The 23,549-nt window shown below is 40.5% G+C and overlaps 1 protein-coding gene across 2 annotated transcripts; it reads left to right on the forward strand.

The window, feature by feature from the left end:
• The first annotated feature begins 1,731 nt into the window (after positions 1-1,731).
• On the forward strand, positions 1,732-23,244 carry mgmt (O-6-methylguanine-DNA methyltransferase). Of its 2 annotated transcripts, none has more exons than XM_041050445.1 (5): positions 1,732-1,839; positions 4,502-4,650; positions 13,495-13,655; positions 18,038-18,177; positions 21,185-23,244. In XM_041050445.1, exons 1-5 carry the CDS (start codon positions 1,819-1,821, stop codon positions 21,311-21,313), a joined length of 600 nt encoding a protein of 199 aa, XP_040906379.1. In that variant the 5' UTR covers positions 1,732-1,818; the 3' UTR covers positions 21,314-23,244. The 2 variants fall into 2 exon arrangements, with proteins under 2 accessions (XP_040906379.1, XP_040906380.1); XM_041050446.1 differs by having other exon boundaries at positions 1,758-1,839; positions 4,505-4,650.
• Positions 23,245-23,549: the final 305 nt, after the last annotated feature.

The following is a 23,549-nucleotide window of genomic DNA, read 5'->3' on the forward strand; positions in this document are numbered from 1 at the left end:
CGCTCACAATCAAAGGAACAGTCGTCATCAGTGGAGCTGTGTTTTTAAAGGATATCTTAAAAAGATTGAAAATATGTGTCATTATGGAAAACAATTGAGTCTGGAACCTTCATACCGCGCTGTTATGTCACTCACACGCACTTCAGGCTGTTTATTTCAACACAGCATGGCCAGAGTATTTCCTGTTATTTAAATAAATTATTTGCACTCATCAGAATAAATATATATGACTGTACAAACAAAATGTAAAATGTGCAAAACAGCCTTGATGTGCCAGCAGTAATTAAAATTAATATCCACAAAAAATAGCCTTACAAAAAGCAAAAGCTGCCTTTAAATAAAATTAAAATTGCACATTTGAGGCAATTTCTTTTTGGTAAACATAATAAAGCAAACACAAAAACATCCAATGTGACTGCCACATATGATAATTGTCTGGCCACTGAATGAAGCATTAAAATGATTTCAAACAGTATGGCTCAGAAGATCCAGCAGAGGGGGCTGCTTACTGCAATCATATGCTGATTAATTGAGCTTGATTCTCCCCATGCTGCGAACATAAGTTGTCCCACACTGTAGGCTACATGTTGGTATGTGGGTAAAGGTTACAAGGCTTTATCGAAGTCACCTTTTACCACAGGTAGCCCTTCACATCATTTTTGATGAATATTAAGAAAACAGTGATTTTCTGATTATCCCTCATCAAGCCTATATCAAACTAGGTTATGTTCATTTTTATTAATTGTGCATGTTGCTCTCTAATTAGCTAATGAGAGACAAAAAGCAGGTTTAGAGCAGAAAAATGCAAATGACTCTTAGAAAATAGCACAAAAAAGTAAATGGCAAGGCTGAGAATCATCCTTCATTGAAATGTCAGAGATAAATGGCTCAAATGTCACATCAATTAAAACGGGGGACAGTTAGTAGTTCATTAAAGAGAGAGCCATATTGCACCGTCGGGTACCGTTGCCAACCCTTACTATCTGGGGCAGACTGGCAGCGGGTCCAGATGGCACGGAAATCCTCACAGATTTCAAAATGGTCTCTGCAGGGGTGGCGTTTTCTCCCCCGCTCCCACCCTCACCGCTGAGATGGGGTGTGGGCCACAGGCCCACGCCGGCCTACACATTCCAAACGGAGGCATGCAGAGAGCTGAAGGCACCACAGAATTAAAAATAAAGCTGCAGAGGACAACAGACACTTTTAAACAATACATGACTGATGCCACACACTTGGTCATGAACACTGAAATATGTGCTTCAACTAAATCTATGACAGATCCAGGCAACATAAGGCAACTCCCTCTCCTTTAAACTGCATAAAACTCTAATAAAAGGATTGTACACTGCCTCATGTGTTGTGCTCATAATAACAAGCTGACTTTAGACAGACATTATGCCTGGGACCCTAAAGTCCTTGCTGAGAAGCTGTCGGTGAAGATACAGAGTTGGATTAATGTCTCAGCTATAAGTGGAAAAATAACGGTGTTTGAAATTAATGCTTAAATATGCATTATCATATTTTTCCTGCTGTAAAAAATATCAAGTAAATCAAATATCTAAATCACTACCATTACTAGACTTCGGTGTACTGGGGACCCCCTGAAGGACCCCAAATCCCAACTTGAGACCTATTAGACGAGCTTTCCGTGTCTGTCCCTGGTAGGGGGAGGGGCGGAGACTTTATACCGACCAATTAGAGAGCGAGACCGGACTTTTCCCTCTTGTGATTGGCCGGCTCGACAACGCTGCGTGTTGAAACAGGAAGAGACTTTCTGCCACATTTGTTTAGGAAAAGAGAGCATCGCACAGACGCCATATGGATTCAGAAGGCTTTATTGTAAGCTACAGGGCTAATTTATGGTGTTTAACTTCCTGTAACGAAGCTTGTCATAATCTGCAGTTCAGAAATTATCCGTGTCATCTTAAATTACCGAGGGCTATCTTCTGAGAAAGTTAGTGTGGGCCTTCAGATAGGAACTCTTGCTGAACTTTTCGTAATTTAAAGTCCACACCTGATATTAAAACACAATTTTAACTATTTTAACGTAGTTACACGCTACGCGAATTGCGGTGGTGTTTGTCTGCCTTTCGGCATGAATTTTCTTCATCTAAACTATCACAATAAGGGACACATGTTGCATTGTCACACCTGCGCAGTCACATTGCTCTTTCGACTCCATTAATCACGCAGGTTTGACCAGAAACTAGTCTAATGAGAAACGAGTCAGATGATTGACGAGCATGAGCATGCTGCCAGTGATTTTTAACAACACAAGCTGCTTATTGTTTGTTGTTCCTCACCGTGAAGAGCTAGGTAAACATTCAAGTAGTCAAGTAGTCACTTAGACTAGTCTGCTGCACCGAAAACGGCGCAAAACAAACATGATAGCATTATTTTTAATCAGCGAAGACTATTAGCCAAGGCCATTATTGCCAAAGTCCATTATTCTATCTATGAGTCTATTACCAGTTTGCTAAATGGCAGACAGTGTGTTCACCGCTTATCCAAAGTGCACTGTACCATTGTTTGGCTCAGAAATTTCTCGCCTTTATTGTCAGTTCAGGCAAACCCCCGAAGAATACAGCGAGAGAGCAGCAAGACTAGAAACAATAAAGTTGAAGGAGACGCATTTGTGATCGCATACCATGACAGATGTGGTGGTGGTGGTGGTGGTGGTGTGTGTGTGAAGAGTTGGTGGTGGGGGTAACTGAAAGTCTAAATGAAAAACTGTAAATGCATGACAACTTTTTTTTTTTTTAAAAATCACATAACCTTTGTTTAATCCACAAAATAAATATAGATTAATATGTCTATTCTTAAATTAAGGCTACATTGAGCAGTGGAGCATTATTATTTGTATACATTGTTTGTGTAAGGTCTGCAGCTAATGATTGTCTTAATTATTGTTTAGTATGTAAAATATAAGAAAATATATATGTATATAAATGTTCATTACAATTTCTCAGAGCCCAAGGTGACATCTTCAAATTGCTTTTTTAAAAATGTATTTATTTATACATATGTTGGGCTGACTAATAGTCCAAAATAATATCACATGAGACAATGACAACAAATCCTCACATTTTTGAAGCTGGAACTAGGGAATGTTTTCCTAGAAAAAAATATGTGAACTTAATGATTTATTATCAGAATAGTTGCAGATTGCGATTCACTGATTAATTGTTTCAGCTGTAGTTTGATTTTGGTGATTGATGCTGTACCTTGTCTGCAGGACTACATCTATTCAGTGTTAAAAGTTTGAAATACATTTTCACTTTCTTTCTCAAGTTTTTATTTTGTTGATCTACTGATGAAAAAAAAATCTTTTACACATAAAATGTCATTATTGGATAGGAAATTCTCCACCAGAAAGTGCTTAGTCTGTTGATTTACAAGAGCTGCAACAAATAGCCATTGAATTGTTTAGTCAATGGACAGAAAATTGGCTACTATTTTGATAAGTGACTATTCATTTGAGTCACTTGAGCAAAAATTTCAGTCATTCCCTGGTTACAGCTCATCAAATTAAAGTATTAATTTGCTACTTCTCTGCTTTAAATCACTGTAAACGGAATATGTGTTGACATAACCACCTATTTGAAAAGATCATCTTGGAGTCCAGGAATCTTTGATGAACATTTTCTGGTATTTTATGCAGTAAAGAATTAAACAATAAATCGAGAAAACAATCTGCAGATTAATTAATCATAAAAATAATGTTTAGTTGTAGCTCTGCATTTGTCTCAATATTGGGTTAAAATTCATAAATGTGGATTACAAGCACTATTAAGAATTTAAAAAAAAGAGTGATGTTGTATTTGGACCCTGTAGACACTTTTCAGATCAAGGTTCCAGGAAGGAAAGGTTTCCTTGGTTGAAACTCTTACAATCAATGTGACCTTTATTTATTATAACCCCCATCTCTCAAAAACTCACATATAACATAGTCAATCATCTCTCCTTCCCTCAAAGTAAAAATAAAAAAGGAACTGCTGTCTGGTTATTGCCAGTATCCATCTCAGTCGTCAGAAAAGCTGCACGTTTTTGCTGTTGTTAAGGGCTGGAAACCAGAATCCCATCGGAGTTGCACCCTAAGGAACAAATTTAATGCTAGAAAAACATCCCGGCCATCAACCAAAAATGACGGATTGAAAATAATGTCGAGCTATCTTGGGAATCCCCCACCAGACAAGGGAACAGACTGCATTGTTTTTCTCATTTATGTGATATATAGAACAGAAAGAGGGAAAAAAATGGGCGATTTATTGGTTAGATAGGCGTATTCTTTTCCATGCACAAAAGAAATATTGGATAGTAATGTAGGGATCAAGTCACATCATGACATTGTTTGGAGGCTAGGTGTTCAGATATGTAAGTCATCATCCGTTGGTGGCCCACTAGGTTTTCAATAGATCATTCAATGCAAATATGTGTGGGAAATTGTGAAACTTGCCACATGAATATGTCAATGAACGCAGTGTAATTTGTGCTTCCTTAGCAGGGCAGCGAGATGAAGAAGCAGAGGGAGAGCCAGTGCACTCAGAAGACCATCTCATTGCTGAGCCCCCTGGGGACGATCCAAGTCAGTGGATGTGAGAATGGTGTGCACACCATCCAGATCCTAATGGATGTCGCACCTGCTGAAAGGTACTGTACAACAGCCGGGCTGGTGACGTGATAAACAAAGGTGTGAAATTTACAGGCAGACAGAATCCACTCCTGTGATGGAGTGCCACTATTCCTCATTGGAAGCAGGGCATTTTTGTAGATCCCACAAGAAATATCCTGGAGAAAGTTGGGCAAATATGAGCAGGCACTAGAAATATGAGGGGCACTAGAATACAGTTGGGCTTGAAATTAGATTTCTGATGGCATGTGGTTGTGATTCTTCCTGCAGTATATTTGAAATTTCAGAAAAATAACTTGTTTATTACCCACCAGGGAGTTGATTAGAGCTGATGTCTGTAGGGTCAGCAAAGGCCATGGGGAGCATGGACTGTTCACTCCTGTTTATTTATGTTTCCTCCAAGTTGAATGCAGTAGTTCTGAGTGTCAACCGACACTCAGAAATGTAATATGTGATTGCATTTCATGCCCTACCCATCCCTCAAAATTGTTAAAATGTTGACAGTCTTACTGAAGCGATTGAAACTGATTAAACTCAACGTTAATAAGTACTTATTCCTTATTTTTACAGGTCCACATCCTACATCTCAGATTAGTTTTGATTAGATTGAAATTAAATATCCATGTATCGCAGATTCGCATTTGACAAACTTGAATGGTTTGGGAAATTAAACCATTTTCAAATGCACCCGGATAGGAGGTTATCCTTTTGAAAATGTATGTTGAAATTCTAATTTATGGAAACCCATTAATGACCTTGTATATTATACCTCAACATGTGTTTCCTTCTCGACTGTCTGCTATTTCCTAAAATTCATCAAGCAGTAAAAACATTCCACTTGTTGTTAATGAGTTGAAGTGAGAAAATTAATAATATGGAATTTTGATTATGGAAGATGTCCTGTAACCATGCGCAAGCACCTTTCTCCGTCTCCTTGTGAACAGGGTTTAATTTGTGTGTTCAGGTTCAGTAGGAATATGCAAATGAATTTAATGATTCGCATCACTAGATCATTTCTCAGTTTAATATCATTTGCTATGTCGGTCATAAATGAAGCTTCGATCACTTTGCTGTCTGTATGTTCTCGAAGGTGTGAGCAAGAAGTCACTAAACCAGATGTTTAGATTTTATCACGACCAGTTGAATACAATGTTATTGTCACAGGACAGGGGAACCAGAGCCACCTCAGATATATGGAGTAACGCAGTGTAAACAGGCATTAAGGGAGGCGAGATAAAGTGACAGAATATGGGCTTATCTTTGCAACCGGCTTTACATGTAGATCTCACAAAAGCCTGCCTGTAGCAGTAATAGTTCAGATCAGCCATTTCCATTGATTTATTTATGACATACTAAACAAGGCTCTTTCCAGCTTTGGATGTGGTGTGGTACAGGCTTAGGAAGTCAGTGTGATAAATGATATCTAAGAGCATATTTTGGATAAGGGAAATAGATAACGTCCATGCATAACATAGAGGGAGACGTACAGCAGATATTTGTGAGCGAGTCGAAGCTTTGACGGCTTATATGACCTTGTTTGTTTTTGAGAATTCACCATTGGTGGGTGTTGAACAGCGAAAGCAGCAACAAAAAGCATTTGTGGCATTGATAGATAGTTATTGATAAATGCCATTATAGCTACATAAACGCCCTTGAAGTATTGCTTACACACCATGACCGTCAGCTCTTTCTAATAGAAACGTCTCAAGCCCCTTTTGCTTCCTAACTGATCTTAGGAACATTTCCTGAAATCAACCTCCTCTGCCAGTCTAACGACAGCCCTGAAGGCACCATCAGATGAACAAATTCATTACATCTCAACAACCCCTGTTGGGGCCCTACGCACCAGCCTCCCTGTTAACCAGCTTTTCCCCCCTTTAGTTTTTAGCATGGCCTCAGCGTTCACAGAAAAATGATACGCATTTTGTTTACAGGAGATTACTATTATCTGAAATATGATGCTTCTTGCCTCTTTCACACAGAGCACAGACACATAATACAGAGGAAATCATAGAGCACTTTTTTATTAGGGTGAAAAATGAAAAAAGGGCTGGACTCCTGCCCCGAGACATTTTGTGAGCATATTATTTTACAATGCTTTGATCAATTTGTCTGTCAAGCTGGCTGAGATGTGGGGGAGCAGGAAAAAAGCAATTTAGCTTGTGAGGTCCTCAATAGAAATGTACTACAGGAGCCTGTGTATGACATGTTGCATTAGAACCTGAGTAGCCTTTATTGCCTGATAATGTCGCAAGGCAATGCTGATATCAATCACCCTTTAACAGCCAGTATGATGTGTTTTTATGAAAAGAAAAAAAAAATAATGCATGAAGCATTTCTTGGAAAATAATTGATTTAATTCTGAGCTGAGGGATTTCTACTTTTAACAACATAAAAATATTGTTTTGGAAAAAAAAAAAAAAACAGGCACAAAATGTGCTAGAAGCTAAAAATTGTTAAGAACAGGCTCTTTGCATATGCTCCTATAGAAAATTGTAATTAATTTTACACGGATAAACATTCTGTCTCATTTGCATATAGATATAAACAATATATTTGTGCATCTGAATTCCCAGCACACTTGAGTCACATGATCTCCTTAAAATCCTAAGTGGCTAAAACCAAAAATTATCATTATATTTCCCAGGCCATAAATCCGCCTTTTTCTCTGACACAAAGCCTTATAAATCTGTGTCTGATTTTTCACATTGCACATTGTTTTTAGTTAATGATTTTCATCTGTTTGTTGTTGCTGTGATAGCGGGGAAATGTACCATATGCTCCGGCAAAAGACAAATGATTAGCAAATGAAATTCTGGACAGCTGTCTGACTGAAAGCGTTTGGTTGATAGCATTCTGCTACCATAATTAGCTTAAGCTTTGGGTTAATTAACTTTCTACCTGGATATGCATAATAATAGCATTCTGCAGAAAGCCAAGGAGCTTCCAGTATATCAGCAGCAAAGGCTGGCTTTTTATTTTGTATTTCAGCAGCATATTTCAATTTCAAGAGGCGATTTAGCTCGGGAGCATCGTCAAATATTGTAGATTTTACTCCCCAAGCCAGATAATTCTGAAACAATAGGGGTGTATTATGTGGCAGAAATGCCATTTCTGAATGTAATTAAAGCGGATGAAAGCAATCACCAATTTTTAAACGCTTTTGTCTAGCATGAGGCCTACTTGTAAAAAAAATACCCATCAAAAGGAGAAAAGAGGCAAGAGAACCCCCAAGTCCTTATATAAGAGGCCTTTGAGACTGAAGTGAAGTACAACAGTAATTAGTCTTTTGTATGAATTTGCTAGCCATGGTCATGATTAGTTAAGCATATGAGAGGACTGCAGGACTGCATTGCTCTTAAGGAGGAGGGTGTTAAAGTCTATTTATCACCAGTTATCCTCACAGCTTTCCATTATCACTGACAACACTGGATGGGGCCTGAGAACCGCCTAATTGTTCTGAGGTGGAGTGTTTTTGTGTCAAACCTGTCACCCCAGTCACATTGGCATTCATAAGCAGCCAGACATTTTCTGTCTATCTAGCCCTAATACCCAAGCTGTCACAACAGCTTTTACACACTACCAACGCTAGTGTGAAATATCTGAGGTGATGCATTTATCGTTTTTCTCACACTCATGTAGTGTTGTGAATCAATGTCCTGGTTCACACTGAATAGCAGTATGGTAAATGTGTTCCCAGTTTGGGGCCTGTTTACATGATGTGCTCACACACCAGGAAACATAGCAACAACTTATTTTTTTTTCCACCACTACAATTTCTCTCTCTTTTCCTATCTCTCTTTCTTCCTCTTTCTCTCTCTCTCTCTCTGGGGCTGTTATATTTAGTCTAACATATAATTTTAATCAATGTAAATTACTATTTTTCTAGATGTATAGACACAACTGTGTGCTGAAGAAACTGCTTACATTTGTAGCTAAAATGCTTTGTCATACAAACAGTGATCTGCTGAGATATTGAATGAAATCATCAATAAAGCAGGGAGGAGACGTTTTGACGTAGTCCCTTTAGAAATGGTATGAATAATTCATTGTGTAATGATATTCAGTTGATTTTTGTTCTATTTTTTACTGCGGCCTTAGAATATTGTTTTGCATGTTGTGAAGTGTAGTACTCAGCTGCGTATTCATTAAGGTGCTGCTCCCACTGGCCCTTGGACCCATCTGTGCTCTATGTTTATGCCTCCGTCTCTCGGGACTATCCCAATCAGGCTGCATGTGCCATTTCCTGTGTAAACCAACACCTGTGTAACACACTACCTGTAAACCGCCCATGCAGACGAGACACTGACATTCACTCAGATGAAAATCTGCAAATGTTGTGGTTTCGAAAGCAGACCCTCCAGGGTGAGGACGGGAGCTGAGCGAGAGTTACCTCTCACTGCAGCCAAAAGCAGCTCCTGCAGTTGTTGTTGTTTTGTTGTTGTTTTTTTTTTTTTTTTCTTTCCCCCTGTTGTCGACCGGGAAGTTTTTCCAGCATGAGGGTTGTGCTAGTTTGTTTTAGAACTTGATTGGATTCTATATCTGCAACATGCAGAAGTGTACAGTGTGTGACATACTAACGCAATATGCAGAAAGATGATTCCGCTCTGACATCTTGGAGAGGAGTACGAGTCAATTATGCCCAAGTGTTGTTCTTGCTTATCTTCCTGCGGCACCAAACAAGGATTTAGTCAAGGATTTAGGGGTGAGGGGGCGGTGGTGGGGATCATGGTAAGCGGTTCACAACAAAACACTCAAAACTCCTGGGAGCGGGCACTGATTTAAAAATAAATTACAGAAGACGAAGCGCTAACACTCAAGGGCCCTCAGCAGTGCTGGCGTACACAGGTGAAGATTAGCCTCCTCGCTAATCAGAGGAACAAGGCAGTAATTTGCTCAGAACACAGACAGTAATTAGGACTTGGTGACACTGGATTCCCATAATGCCTTTGTGCTTGACGTGGTCAAATTTTGACAGAGGCTATCCATGCAGGGTCACTGTCCCCCCAGTCTCTTGGCCCTCTTCAGTTGAGGCTCTAAAAGGTCCCTGCAGTTACAGGGGATCCCTAATGTACTTTATGCCTCCCTCACTGCCTCCTTACCATTCGGGTAATTGGAATCTCTTACTGTGGCACTTGAGAATAGAGGCTAAAAACGCTATTTGAAACTGCTCAGTAGTCTGTTGTAGATAAACATTGCTGCGTCGGGGTGTGGATACACTACATAATGGAGTAAGAGTTAAGGCTCTGGTAATACATGCCTTCACTGACTCCTGTGGCTAGCCAGTTGGGAGAAGACCTAATTGTTGTGTGCTTTGTTGCCTACTCTGCAGTATTCTACCACCACCTTTATGTATTGGATTGAGTGTTGCGGCCTCTTTGGTGGACATTCGCTAATAAGAGTTGTTGGATATCTAGAGAGCAGTTTATCCGGCCCAGTTGTTTTTATTTTGAAACAGCGGAGCACAAAACGTGTGCCCCGCAACAGAATAAGAAACATTCCTTGCAGCTTACCACTCCAAAAGCTCTCGACTTTAGTGCTGCAGTAGCTAGATAGGCATCTGAATGATCTTCAAATGGTTGAACGAGCTGCATTGAGCAAGTGGCTTACAATTGTATCACAGCCTTTGGCTCAGAGACCATCAGGATCTTGACATTCATAGAGACATGCTGTATTTTTTTCCCTTTTTAGACAGTCATTTTAGGCTTTTTTCATGCTCTCTTGAGTCTTTGACGTCTGTGAGTTAAGTATCTGAAGCTATAAGGCTGAGGAAAATATTGGACTGCTCTTGGCCTTTTCTATTTCATCCTCTGACCCGCCATGTTACCCATGATCGGTGAAGGAGAACTCTGGCAGGCTGTGTCAAAAGTGACAGCCGATCGAGTCAGGATGAGCGCCATCACGCTTCACAGGATGGAGGCATGAGTTCTGAGTTTTTCCCCTTTTTGTGCAATACACCATTACACCCTTCGCCAGATTCCTTTCAATTAGATCCTGTGGTTAACCTGTTTCATTCTTACGTCTGCAGCTGATAGAAAAAGTCTTACTGAAGTCTTGTGCAACTAGAGATACAGAATATGCTAAAGGAAATTGACAAATTTAATGTCAGCTATTCTTTTTTTTTCCTTTGTCTCCTTTGATTGTTTCCTCCAGGTTGAATGAAATAACCTCCAACATTATATAAATGCTCAATTCATTCTTTATATTAGAGTTGGAAAATAGGTAGGACTCCAAATGACTCCCACTTTATGCAGCAATGATTTATGGTAATTGGAAATTGATTGTGACAGGAGCACAATATTAGAAATTTTCTCAAATCACAATCTTCTATCAAGGGAAATATTCTTTTTAGTGCAGCAGGTCCTGGCTAGTTTGGAATTAGTTTCTTATTTCCTTACCTGTGATGAAATAGTAAACGCCAGAAGGACACTGAAAAAAAAATATGATTTTAACTTGTCAGAAGATAACAAATAACAATTTTTCTTTAACCGAATTTGAATTGTTTGTTCAAAGTTAAACATACTTGTTAAACATAGATAGTGAAATACTGTTTATAATCACAGCTAATTATAATTCGTAGCTTTTATACAGGGGATGGCAGTTACTTTAAGACAACATGAAGATCGCTCTTCCTTTGAGAGTTTCTTTGTAATTAGCCCCACATTTATTACACATCTCTAATCTCTCATTTGAAGGGCACAGTTTCTAATATGCCAGTCTGGACTCTGTAAAGATCATATGATGCTGCTTGATTTGTGATTCACTGAAGCCTGAAGCAACTGGAAATGTTGCCAGTGCAGGAGCTACATCTCCACTGCCCACATGCTCTTTAAAAACAATCCCCCATCGCACCTAGAGGTGACAGACTTCAGCTCGACTGATGTTGTTCCACTTTTATTTATTTATTTTGGTGTTGTTTACCAGCCATAACATGTACTGCATTGCATTAACTTTTACTACTGTCAATGTTGTATCACTCAAAACACCTTAAAAGCAGGCACATCCATATCGGAGGGCTGAGGGGAGAGGAAAATTAGCCACGGTGACAAGTCTGAAGTGTGAGCTGGAGGTCAAAGGTGCCAAGCCTTAAGCAAAGGTGCTCTAGCCTTTGTCCGGTAGATTGTAAGGGCCTGCGGGTCCAACAGGAACATTTCCACACACAATATCCCTGAGCTGTCAGTGTGCAGCGGCTGGAACATCCTCTCAGAGAGAAAGAGGGGGTGTGGAGGGGTAGAAGAGGTGGTGGTGGTGGTGGTGGGAGGAGGAGGCACGTTGGGGGCGGAGGGGTTGAGGTTTGGGTGGGGGGCGGAGGGGGGGTGGTGGGGTGTAGAGAGGGAACAGTGGCCTGAAGATCCTTGCTGAGAGAAAGAGAGGTGGGGGGATGGTGGGTGTGTGGGGGGGTGTAGGTGGTGGGGAGCCAAAAGAGCTGGAGTGGGAGGATAGAGAAATAGAGAGGGGGAAATGAGGAGGGAGAGCTGGGGGAGGAAGGGGAGGGGAGGGATAGAAAGGAGAGACAATGACAAGTAGGGGCTGGCTGGGCACTCACCCATGCCGACAGAGATTGCCATGAGCCATGGCCATTGTTTGAGCGGGTCTCAGCACAGGACCCGCCAGTGGGTTTCCGAGTTTTCACCACTCAACTATAAACTGCTGTGTGGTTTATTTAGAAATGAGAGTATTTACACCTTTTACTGTATTTACACCCACTGTTAAACGGCACCCGGGAGATTTTCATCGCACAGCCACAAACTAGCAGGCAGAGCAGTTCTCTGAAAACTGACTTGCTCAGTCATAACACTCCAGTAAACCTCAGCTTCACATGTCCAATATAAAACGTTGCTCAAACTGTGACCTGCAGAAGTGTAAAAACACTTTAGGGCCGTGTTGTTAAGACGGGCAGGAGAGAGACGGTCTGTGTGTTTAACAAAGTAAATGTCTATTATTAATACCATACAGGATAAGCCAATTTTGAAAAAGGGGCACTTAAATGGTGATATTATTTATTTATAAGTCCTGTACACCAGTTAATGGAATTGGCGGCCTGCTTTAGATCCACAACACAGCTTGAGGTCCACTTTGCAGTAATGCACATGCTAAGAGAGGACCTTCCCAGTAGGGTCTTTAAGTGTCAAATATGGGTCAGTCTGCTTGCATTGACCTGGGGGGTGGTCAGCAGCGGAGAGAAATTCAGCTGTTAAGTGATGCCAACTCAACCATCGGCAAATTCCTCCAAGCATCTACTCATGCTAAGATGCACGTCCAAGTGCAGTGCTTTGCTGGCCAGCACCGCTCTGGCCAAAAAATCCATTTGTTCTTGTCATGAACTATAAACTAGACCCAAGCAGAGTTGAAACTGTTGTTAACGCTGTGCTCTTAACTTTTTTCCCTTTTCATAACAGCTGCAAGACTTTTGAAAACTCTTTTTTTTTCCAACCAAAAACTGGTTCTGCTTCCTTAAAGTTGTTTGAAATAAAGTGTTAGCGCCGTTTTTCATGACCTGACAATGTTTTCTTTCATACTCTCACATGCTTGCACTTCATATAAATATATATCTGCTGCAACAAATGTCGGGATTACTGTCTTTACGTTTTCTTGAAGCGTCTTTCTGTCTTTCACAACTCTGAGATTTGTCACTGCCGAGTGACAGGAGCAACGCCGAAGTGCGTAACCTTAGATTTCAAACACATCTTGATTAACAACTTTTGTTTCACTCAGCAAATTATGTCATCTTGCATCTGTGTCACCCGTGGCATGTTATTACACTCTTGTGACATATTTTAGCACTGTTCAACCAAGAATTGGGTATTATGATTGCTCCTCTGATCCCCACCTCACCTCCCCATCCTGTCTTATATCCCTCACAGGAGCAGCGAGGCCCCTCTGAGCTGTGTGGTCAACGATAGCCCGGCAGAAACGAGCCCCGAGTTGCAGCGCGGCGTTGAATGGCTCCAGGCGTACTTCAGTGAGCCGCGGACCACTGGGAGTCTCCCGCTCCCTGCCTTTCACCACCCCGCCCTGCAAGGAGGTCTGTCATGGATAAATATTTGCAGAGCCATGACTGGGATCAGGCTTTCACTCTTAATTGTCAGTTACATCACTTACACTCACTGGCTCACTGTGTTATAATGAAGTATTTTATGGCTGAGAGAGAGAGGGAGAGAGAGAGTGAGGGAGAGCGCGAGAGCAGAGGAGAAGCGAGTGAGTGGGTGAGCGAAGGAGAGAGAACAGAACACAGAGCTGTAACTTGGTTCAGTAATCTGTGGCAGCTCTTACCACGCGTGTTAGTCTTGGCAAGCTTTTCCATGATTCTTGGCACATTCTTTGAAACTGATCGAATTCCACTCTTGACATTTTCAGACAGGAAGCTTTTTTTTTTTTAATGAGAACATGTGAATGGTGGTAAAGTTTGAATGAGCTTATTGTTGGCTTGACCAGTCACCTAGGGTGAGTAAAATGAAAGCACCCCAAAAATGGACAATTAGTGTCCTTTCAACTGGTAGTTGTGACTGCCGAGTGAATGATTGAGGGCGCTGAGGAAAGGAATGAGGAATTAATTATCCTTGGGGTTTTTCCTTTCATGGAAACAAACAATACTCGCAGCCTGACAACTCATTTTTAGAATCATAAACTTATCACGCTCGTTCCGTTTTCAAAACAATTACAGGCTATTTCTTTGTCACACTGAGACGTTCATTGCATTTTAACTTAAAGATTTTCAGAAGTGCTCATTTAAAGGCAGAAGCACACCTACAAAGAAAAAAATAACTCTTAATATATGCATTTAACAATTGTGCCTCTCTTCCCCTGTAATCAGGCCGTAGTTGCTCTCTAATTTCATGCAGATCTGCAGTGCTTGAGTGATGGCATTTTCAATGAGCAGGTACTCCATCGAGACCCTGTATACAGCTATGAGTCCCACGCTCCCGCAAAGGCAATGCAGAAATACATCAGGACCAATTACGATATCAACTTTCAGTGTGATTCCCTTCGCCACCAAGTGCTTGTGTACCAGCCCCAGGCTCTTTCAAATCGCATCTCATCTGAAGTCTTTGGGGTTTTAATTAAATTTCAGGATAGATGGAATTCTTCATTAGTACCTGATCTGAATAGGTGATTGTGCTGTGTTCCACCTCTCTCCCTCGCCTGTTGTTTTGGGGCTCAGTAAATACAGGGTTTAGGCTTGGATTGCTCTCAGTAGTCAGAACCATAGGCCATGCCAGTATAAAAATGTTAAATGTGAGCATCAAGAGTATTTGTCTTTTGAGGGAGGAAAATAGAGGGTTTCTTCCTTTTTTTTTTTTTTTTTTTTTTGCTTGTTGATTCACAAATATTAAGGATTCGTTTTTTCTGTACAAATTCCTACTCAATCTTGTCATGCAGCCGCTGCCTGCCTGGGAAAAAAATACAAGTTTAATCAGGTCATTACAATCTGTGACAACCAACTTTTGTTTGCTCAGTTATCTTGTGGGAAAACCTGAACGCGACAGCGCTCTCGCAGCTCATGTCATGTAATATTGAGTTGTGACCTTCACTTGAAGTGTTGCCATGTTTATTTACACATTTCTGACAAAACAAGCCACTTTTCATATTAGCTGTCACGATATACCTGAGAAACAGAGGTGACATGAAAGGAGACGCGAGGTGCAGTTTTCTATACTGTCTGACTGATTGTCATGCCCAACATCACACACGGGTTTGGTCGACAGGAGTACAGGAATGGCAAGTGTCGTGCTCCGTGAACACGTGTATGTTTGTGTGTGTGCATGCGCTCCCATTCGCCCCCTCAGAAAAGCACAGACACCATCGTGGGTTCTTAAAACGATGCATATTCTTATCTCATTAATTATACATCCATATGTAACAGACGAGAGGATCTTAGTCTCGGTAAGCGGCACAGGGAGTGTGCGGGGAGGGGGCCAGGCAAAGGGGGGGAAGGGCGCTCTTCAAAGCCCAAATGACTGTGTTCCTGCAGGAGCCTGAACCTCCCCCTGTGCACAGCGCAGGGCGAGATGAGACACTCACCAGGACTCGCCCCTGTGATGTGGAGAGGAATTAGGGAAATGAACGTTTTCAGAATATCGAATAATCAGAGAATCATCAGCACCCCGTCAGCCTTCAAAAGTATGGATCCCTCAAGACTCAAGAGACACTTTGACTGGGAGTCAAAGTCTTCCCTCCCATTAGACACAAAGGATAATGAGGTAGCTGCATTTCCACTATTGTCTTTTTACTCTCACAACCATGTATGAGGTGACTGTCAGCTGGAAGTCATCGCTCCAAATCTATCATCAGCAGCGCTGATGGAATTCAGTTTATTGTTTTTTTTTTCTCTTTTAAATTGCTTTCATAAACAAAATTATGAGCAAATCAATCATATCTGTCAATATCTTCATAATCACAAGATCTGTTCGATTTTACTCTGGGTCAATTTCTCTCTGCCTCTGCAGTGGCCCTATCACCTGGCCTCATGGCAGGTAATGACCTGTGACATAATTATGGGATGTCTGTAAACATGTAAGTGGTTCCTCTCAACTTTTATTTAAACAATTGACATCACTGCACCCCGATCTAAAGAGGGTCCTGACCCCAGACACACCATATTAGGCTCTTTATGAAGTATGGGGCTAGGGGACTGCTCTCCAAATCATTGCTGGTCACCTCAAGTGACCCGCATGAAGTCTCTGTCACTAACACTGATGAGGGCAAAGTTCTTTAACCTCTGTACCGGCAGATAAAAGCGCAGACACTTGTTTTTGTCCAGAACTGTGGGAGATGTGAAACCTTCCAGGAGAAACAGCTGCTCAGGATTTGTAAAAGGTGTAAACAGCACTGTAGCTTGTTGCTCGGTCTGCTTGTAGGCGAAAGTGCTCAGCAGCGACTGCTGGCATGACACTGACTTTGGTTGTTTGTCAATAACGTTTGCATCAACAGGGATTTGTCATAGCCATAGTCTGGGCAAGTTGTCATCTACCCACCAGTGACAAAGCGATATCAATATGTACCACGCACATCATGTGGCCAAATCCGAGCTTTATGAGGGAGAATAATGCATGAAAGAAATTTCAGGGGTGTATCTTATCTCCTCATAACATTAAGTCTATCTGCGTAAGAGCCCGTCATCTCGTTGACAGTGTGATTATTACCTGAAAAATTATTAAACAGTACCTACGGGCCTTGTTCAAGACAAAGAACTCACATGGGTGCGCATCAATCAAATGTATCCCCTTTAGGTTTTACACTTATTCCCCCCAGTTTAGGCAAATTGCCTTGTTCGCGTGGCTTTGTGTAGCGGAGAGTGACTATAAGGTAGCGAGGGAGCCTGGGGAGCAAAGGATGTTCACTCTGTAGAAGAGAGACAGGGGTGTGACATGTTTTCACACAATGCCAATTTAGAGGGATTTCTCATAGATCACTTGTCATGTGCTCTCTTAGACCATATAAATGAGAGAGAATGGGAGATCACTAATTGAATTTTCATGACTGAGTTCATGTATATACTAGAAGAATTTCACCCCCTCTTGATAACGAGACTATTGTTCCTCATCTTGTTCTCCGTGCAAAAAAATTGTTGTTCGCTTTCTACTCAGTCTCAGTGCATCCATGTCTTAAGGTTTCGAGATGCTTCAAATACTTTCCCCTTTTCTTTAGCAATCAGAGCTAGACAAACATGCCTCTCAGTCACTGCCTGGTAATCCAGAAAAAAGATAATGCTACTGCTAAAGTGCTAATGAAATCAAAGCCGTTAATGTGGTCGGTTAAGCTGTGGATGATTTGAAGAATTCCGCCATTTAAGTGAAGATGATATAATGAATCTACTCTGAATAGAAAGCAATTAAAAGGACAAATTGGTCTGATTAACCTCAAAGTCATCCCACTGCCACAAATGGTGTGCAACATTCAAATTATTATTATTAAAAATCTGGAGCAGATTTGCAGTCTTTTTGGCCTCTCTTAATCCTTTTAAATGAAGGAGCGAACTTTTTTAATTTTAGCTGTGACCTTTCAAAGCATAACCTAGATTTTTCTGCCATAGAAATAATTTTCTCACATCAGCTTCTGTAGCATGCTAATACTAGTTCTAAGGTCAAATTGAGGGACTTCAGTGTATTTGGTTGTTTAATGAGTATTGTAAAGAAAAAAAAAAAGGGACTCATACAGAGCACCTTTGAAGAAGCACTGGACCTCAAACACATGGGTGAACAGTGAAGTGGATCAAAATGTAATGATGTCTCAAACTTTTGATTTAAAGTCAAAACACTAGTTTATTGCAGAGTATAATCCACATTGTACAAAACTCTTGTCAGGCAGCTGTCTCGGTTTGATAGATTAAATGAAGGACTCTTTTTTTTGCTCACTCCTTCTTTCTGTCTCTTGCTCTTCCTCTCTGTCCTCTGCTTTGTGGCGAAGACGCGTTCACCAGCCGCGTGCTGCACGTACTTCTGAAGGATGTGAAGTTTGGAGAGACGGTCTCATACAAACGCCTCGCTGAGATGGCGGGAAACCCCAGAGCGGTGCGAGCGGTGGGAGGGGCCATGAGGAGGAACCCGGTGAGTGTGGATGACATTGATTGACAGTTTTCTCTCTTACATACTTTCTCTAGTCAGATAGTGAAAGTAATTTTTAGTTTTATGTGGTTTTTGAATATGTTGTATGTGGACAAGTGGACAAACAGTAGAGTTGCCTATAGTCAAAAATCAATTAGTAATATTATATGGGTCATAAATAAGGAATTTGATAAGTAGCATTGGAGCCACCATGACATCACTCACAGTATTAAATATAGAGCTGCAACAATAAGTTGACTGACTGAAAATTGATCTGCAGCTATTTTTGTATTAATAATTTGAGTCACTTTTCTAAGCAAAAGCTTCAGTCATTCTCTCGACATAGATTTGCTGCCTTTCTCTGTTTTATGTAAATGTAAACACAATACTTTGTGGTGTTGGACTGTTAGTTATAAAAAGTAAGACAATTGAAAATATCACCTTGGAAACAGTGACAGACATTTTTCACTATTTTCTGATGTTTTACAGACCAAACAGTTAATCAAGAAAAGAAGCAGATTAATTGATAATGAAAATAACCATCAGTTGCAGCTCTAATTAAATATCCCTGCAATTTGGATTTGTAATGTAATTTGAATTATGTGAAACCACCATGCATAAGTTGCAGTAGATTTAAAGGTACATCAGTATTTCATGTTCTAATTGCAGATAAAGGTTAAATGAATGAATGAAATGGCGAATTAATTAATAATAGTACAGAAAACAATGAAAAGATATTGAAATCTGTGTTAAACATGTATGATGAAATAATCACCTAATGCTGAAAATACATAAAAAGGGACACCATGTCGAAGAGAGCTTGTCTACCTGCAAAAGACAAGTTGAGTACACCACCTGAGTTTCCCAATAAAATGATTTTTAAAAAGTCTTCCTTGATGCAGTATATGTAATCTAAACTGTAGGTGTGTTCGAATATGTGCGATGGCAAAATAAACGCCTCCCGCAAAGAACTAAAACTCTACCTACAGCACGATTTTAAGCCCACACCTTTTGTTCCCGTTCTCTCAAGTCTTTACTGTAGATGTTCGCTGCAAATCTCCGATTCTTGTAGGAAACCTGGCCCGCATCATTTTGCCCATGAATCCACTGTGTACAAAATGGAGGGCTAGAGGGCAAGTGGTGTGTCTTCTTTTGATCAAACCCTTTGATCAAAGCCCGTTTAGCTCTGCCCATGTAGTGCTGTGGGCACCACCGGTGTGCTCTGTGAGGCAGAGAACACTTCTTGTACAGAAATACAGCCAGTGAGATGTTCTCCCTCATATGTGCTGTTGAAATATCTTGTGTACTTCCTCATCTTAGTGCTGTGTTTTCCCTCTGATGCTGTTTTGTGATTAAAGCAGGGAAGTAATTTATAATGACAGAAAGAAATTTAGAACACAGAATAAATGCAAATAAAACATACAAAAAAATATAGCATTTCTGTGTTTTTAATACTATACACTAGTTTCTACACATACTTTATACATTACATTAGCCAATGGCATTGCTGCTGGATGGCTGTATAATACTTCTCAGACTCATGTTTTACAGACATTGCTTTTCTTTCGTCAGGGAGACTGGGAGCCTGAGCCCTCAGCTCCTGATACAGATCCAGAGTCAGATTGTCAGTGTCAATTACTTGTCAGTAGCGCTGCTCCACTCGGGCTTCAGCTGTGAAAAGCTCAGTGTGTTCAATCGATCCTCGCCTCTCTGTGGCACTTCTTCACCAGGATTTGAGTATTGATAAGCCTGGTGTAGTGCTCTTTTCCCCCCAAGTGAAGAGGCAGATCCGAAGGCCTTGAGGGTACCCTGCTCTCCCACCAAACCCGGGGAACAGTATTGATCCGAATACTTGAGCAGTATTTCTCTGTCTGCAAGGTTAATCTGGGGCTCGGAAAGTTTTATTGCTGTTGATATGGGAGCGGGTTTAATGATGGATTTGAACTGAAACGCACTGCATGCCCAACTTTTTCTATAAAAAGCTGGAGGTGCAGCCATCAAGTCAAGATAACTCGGTTAAATTGGAGAAATATGGTCACAATGCAGCGAGAGCGAAAAGAGGGTAGCATTAAGAAAATTTTAAAAGAAATAATTGCTGTGATTCTTTCCAACCATTGCCACTCTGCTTGTTCTGAATTCACAATGATCGAAGTGTTTTAGGCTTGCTTGTTTAATCTTTCTCCAGCCATTTAGTTTACAAAGAACTCGGGACCCCCCTGGCAGTCGTCTGCAACAAGAGTAAACGCTCCACCGACTTCCTCTTTTTAATGATCACAGGGTTATCAGATCTTAATGTTGACACCCTCTCGATTGAATATTCATCCTGCTGGTGTTTTTGCCCATTAATTTTTGATTGCTTCTTTGCTTTACACTATTAAAGAGTAAAAAACATTTATACCCAAAGACTGAGCCATCACCCTGAATGTGGATTTGTGCAGGATCAAACCAGACACTTCTGGTGTGGCACTTTGTTTTCATGCAGTGCATGAACATAAAAAGCTAAAAAAAAAAAAAAAAACAACAAAAAAAGTGCAGATTCATATTTTCTGCATGTTGGTTACTTTTAAGTCACACCGTTTATGTGGTAAAACAGAGATTCTTTCATACATAATACATATCTGCTGCCAACACCTCCAACTGTTGTGTTGCTGTGACAATAAATGTCAACCAGTGAATATGAAAAGCACTTGACTTGTAAAGCTCCAAATTGTGTATCTGTTTTTATTCAAATATTATTTCTGCACCCCAGCATCATAGTTCTGTGACAATGGATCATGGAATTTTTATTTTTAAAGTTTAAAAGCTGTATACTGAAAATATATGTTTTGCATCCTCCTTAATGAATTGTATAAATTGGAAAAATAATTGTCCATTTGAGGAATAAGCAGAAACAAGCATTTTAAAAGTGTCTCTGTTTGCATGTAAAAATGTTCTTGGATAATATTTGAAAAGGTTGCACATGTTTATTTCCTCAGAGTTGAATTCCTCTCTCTGTCTGTGCGTGTGCCAGGTTCCTCTCCTCATTCCCTGCCATCGAGTCATTTCGAGCAGTGGACAGAGTGGGCCGTACATGAGCGGCAAGGGCAACCATCTCAAACAATGGCTGCTCACCCATGAGAGGCAGAGAAAGGAAGGCTAAAGCATGACGGAGGCCAACTGTCCTTCATTCACTACACACACACACACACAAGGCCAGGATTTTTTTTTTATTTTTATTTTTTTTAAACACAAAACAGGGCCATAAAGTTTAGCGTGCTTGGCACACACTGTGGAACAACTGGAGCTACTTCTAAATATTCAGTTTATACTCCTTTTTTAAATCTAAGAATAGAGATGCTGCATAGTTAATGTGATACAGAGTTGTTGCAGAATTAGAATGTACAAAAATAACTTAAACAGAGAACAGTAGGAATTACAAACATATGCTCCCGTGGGTCTCCGTTGCGTTTGCCAGATAGTGCTGGAATGGTTTTTCTAAAGAATTATTATTCCCTTAAAAATATGTCTCTTGCATTGTTGTTGTTGTTGTTTTTTTTTTCCTAAGCAGAATTAGTCTTTGTACCTCTCGTTGGTTTTTTAATTTCCTGCCAAGTGAATGCTTTGTTCAACATCCAGTGATAAAGGCTCTGAATTTTACTGCTACAAAGCTTTGTAGTGAAGCATTTGTTTTGTCTTCATTTAGATCTCATTGTTTGCTCTCGCCTTATAATCTACCTAGAGAAGAGACGTCTTCTGCATTATATACTGTACTTATGATACATTAGACACGTTTAGATAAATACATTTCACACTGACAAATCCTGCCTTTTCATCATTTTAATTGTATTTAATTTAAAAATTGATTTCATGTAGCATTCACTCAGTTCGGATCATAATTAATTATGCTGTATGTCTTCTCTCCCCGCTGCAGCTCTGTATGTCAGAGCTCCTTCTTTTATTTCTGAGTGGTGTTTTCCATTAGAGGGCAGTACAGAACGGGAAACAGAAATCAACATTTCAACCTTGAATTCATCCTGCACATTTAATCTCTAAGTTAAATGTTTATTATGTTATTTTATTTTCATCACAACTCCTTTAAATCCCTTTGGGATAAATTATTCACTCTTAAACAGACCATATGGAGAGGGCAGATGTGGTGGTGTGTGTTTTGAAAAATCACTTGCTTTAATTGAATATGTCCTGTACTTTTATTTTCTACATTTCCTCACAATGATCTGGTGTAAAATTGACAGTTTAGACTTTTTTTCCCCTTAAATTCTTCATTCTACTCACTGTCTAGTGCAGCTCCAGAGTGACCCTTACTTGCCCATAGTTATTCCTCCTCTGTTCGGCCCAGGTAGCCTAATAATCCAAGCTCCAAAAATAACCTCAGCTCTAACCTTTACAGAACCAATTCAAGTGGCCCACTCGCTGAATACATTTGAACTTTGCTGCATTTTTGAATTTCTTATCCGATCAGCTCCGTGTGGCTGTCTTGCCGTGCTGCTGGACTCACTTACTCTGCCATTGGAGCACCATCGCAGCGTAGATGTTGAGGCAGCAGACAGGCAGATGAAGAATGAGACTCAGTCTGTGGTTTCACAGAGGGCTAATGATGCCTGTGGTGACTACAGGCTACAGTCAGCCCCCTAACGAAGGGAGCTGTGACACAGCCACAAGGGGTCCCATTTAAGCTGGGCGCACTCTGAAGTGCACTGTAAGCACCCTCCTTTTTTGCTTGTGGCTAAGTAAATTCTATGGAATGCTATGAATTTAGCAACCAGAGATACTGATATCTGTAGAGTTGTGCAGTTGATGTTAAAAAACAAGTCCAGCATCAAAGCCTCAGACATCCTGCCAGTAATTGGCCATGTAATTGCTTAGGTACCCAAGGAAACTCTCTGAAATAATTCACACCTTTTATTTTCACCATTTTTACATTTTCGTGGTATTTTAGTATTTATCAGCATTAGTAGCAGTGTTATTATTATGTCTGTGTTATTTTGTGGTTGTAATTTTACCATGTGTACCACTTCCGTATCATGCTGGCTCAGAGATAAAAAGGAATTAGATTAAAAGAGGCTGAGACGATCTCATCATCCGCACTGTTAATCTCTGTGAAACCTTTAATTTTGGCCTAATATCTGCCTCCATTTCAGGGAGAGGGAGTACATGAGCGCACGTGCGTGTGTGCGTGCAAGGTGGTGTGTGTGTGAGCATGTGGCCATGCGTGTTGGTGTGTGCACATGTGTATGTCCATATGTGTGTGGGTGAAGTGGATGATATTGAGTCTGACTTCATAAATCACCCAGACACTGATAAACTCCCCATGCACCCACACACCGCTAATGGGCAACCCTTAAGGAGTGTGAGTGTCTCGTGCGGCGTTTGATTCA

Source organism: Toxotes jaculatrix, chromosome 11, assembly GCF_017976425.1.
Source record: "Toxotes jaculatrix isolate fToxJac2 chromosome 11, fToxJac2.pri, whole genome shotgun sequence".
Taxonomy (NCBI): Eukaryota; Metazoa; Chordata; class Actinopteri; family Toxotidae; genus Toxotes; species Toxotes jaculatrix.

Excerpts from the sequence above, each read along its gene's own strand:
- mgmt (XM_041050445.1), top strand. The coding sequence starts at position 1,819 with ATGGATTCAGAAGGCTTTATT. Across the intron at positions 13,656-18,037 it reads CCACCCCGCCCTGCAAGGAG|ACGCGTTCACCAGCCGCGTG; the intron begins GTCTGTCATGGA and ends TTTGTGGCGAAG. Across the intron at positions 18,178-21,184 it reads GGGCCATGAGGAGGAACCCG|GTTCCTCTCCTCATTCCCTG; the intron begins GTGAGTGTGGAT and ends TGCGTGTGCCAG.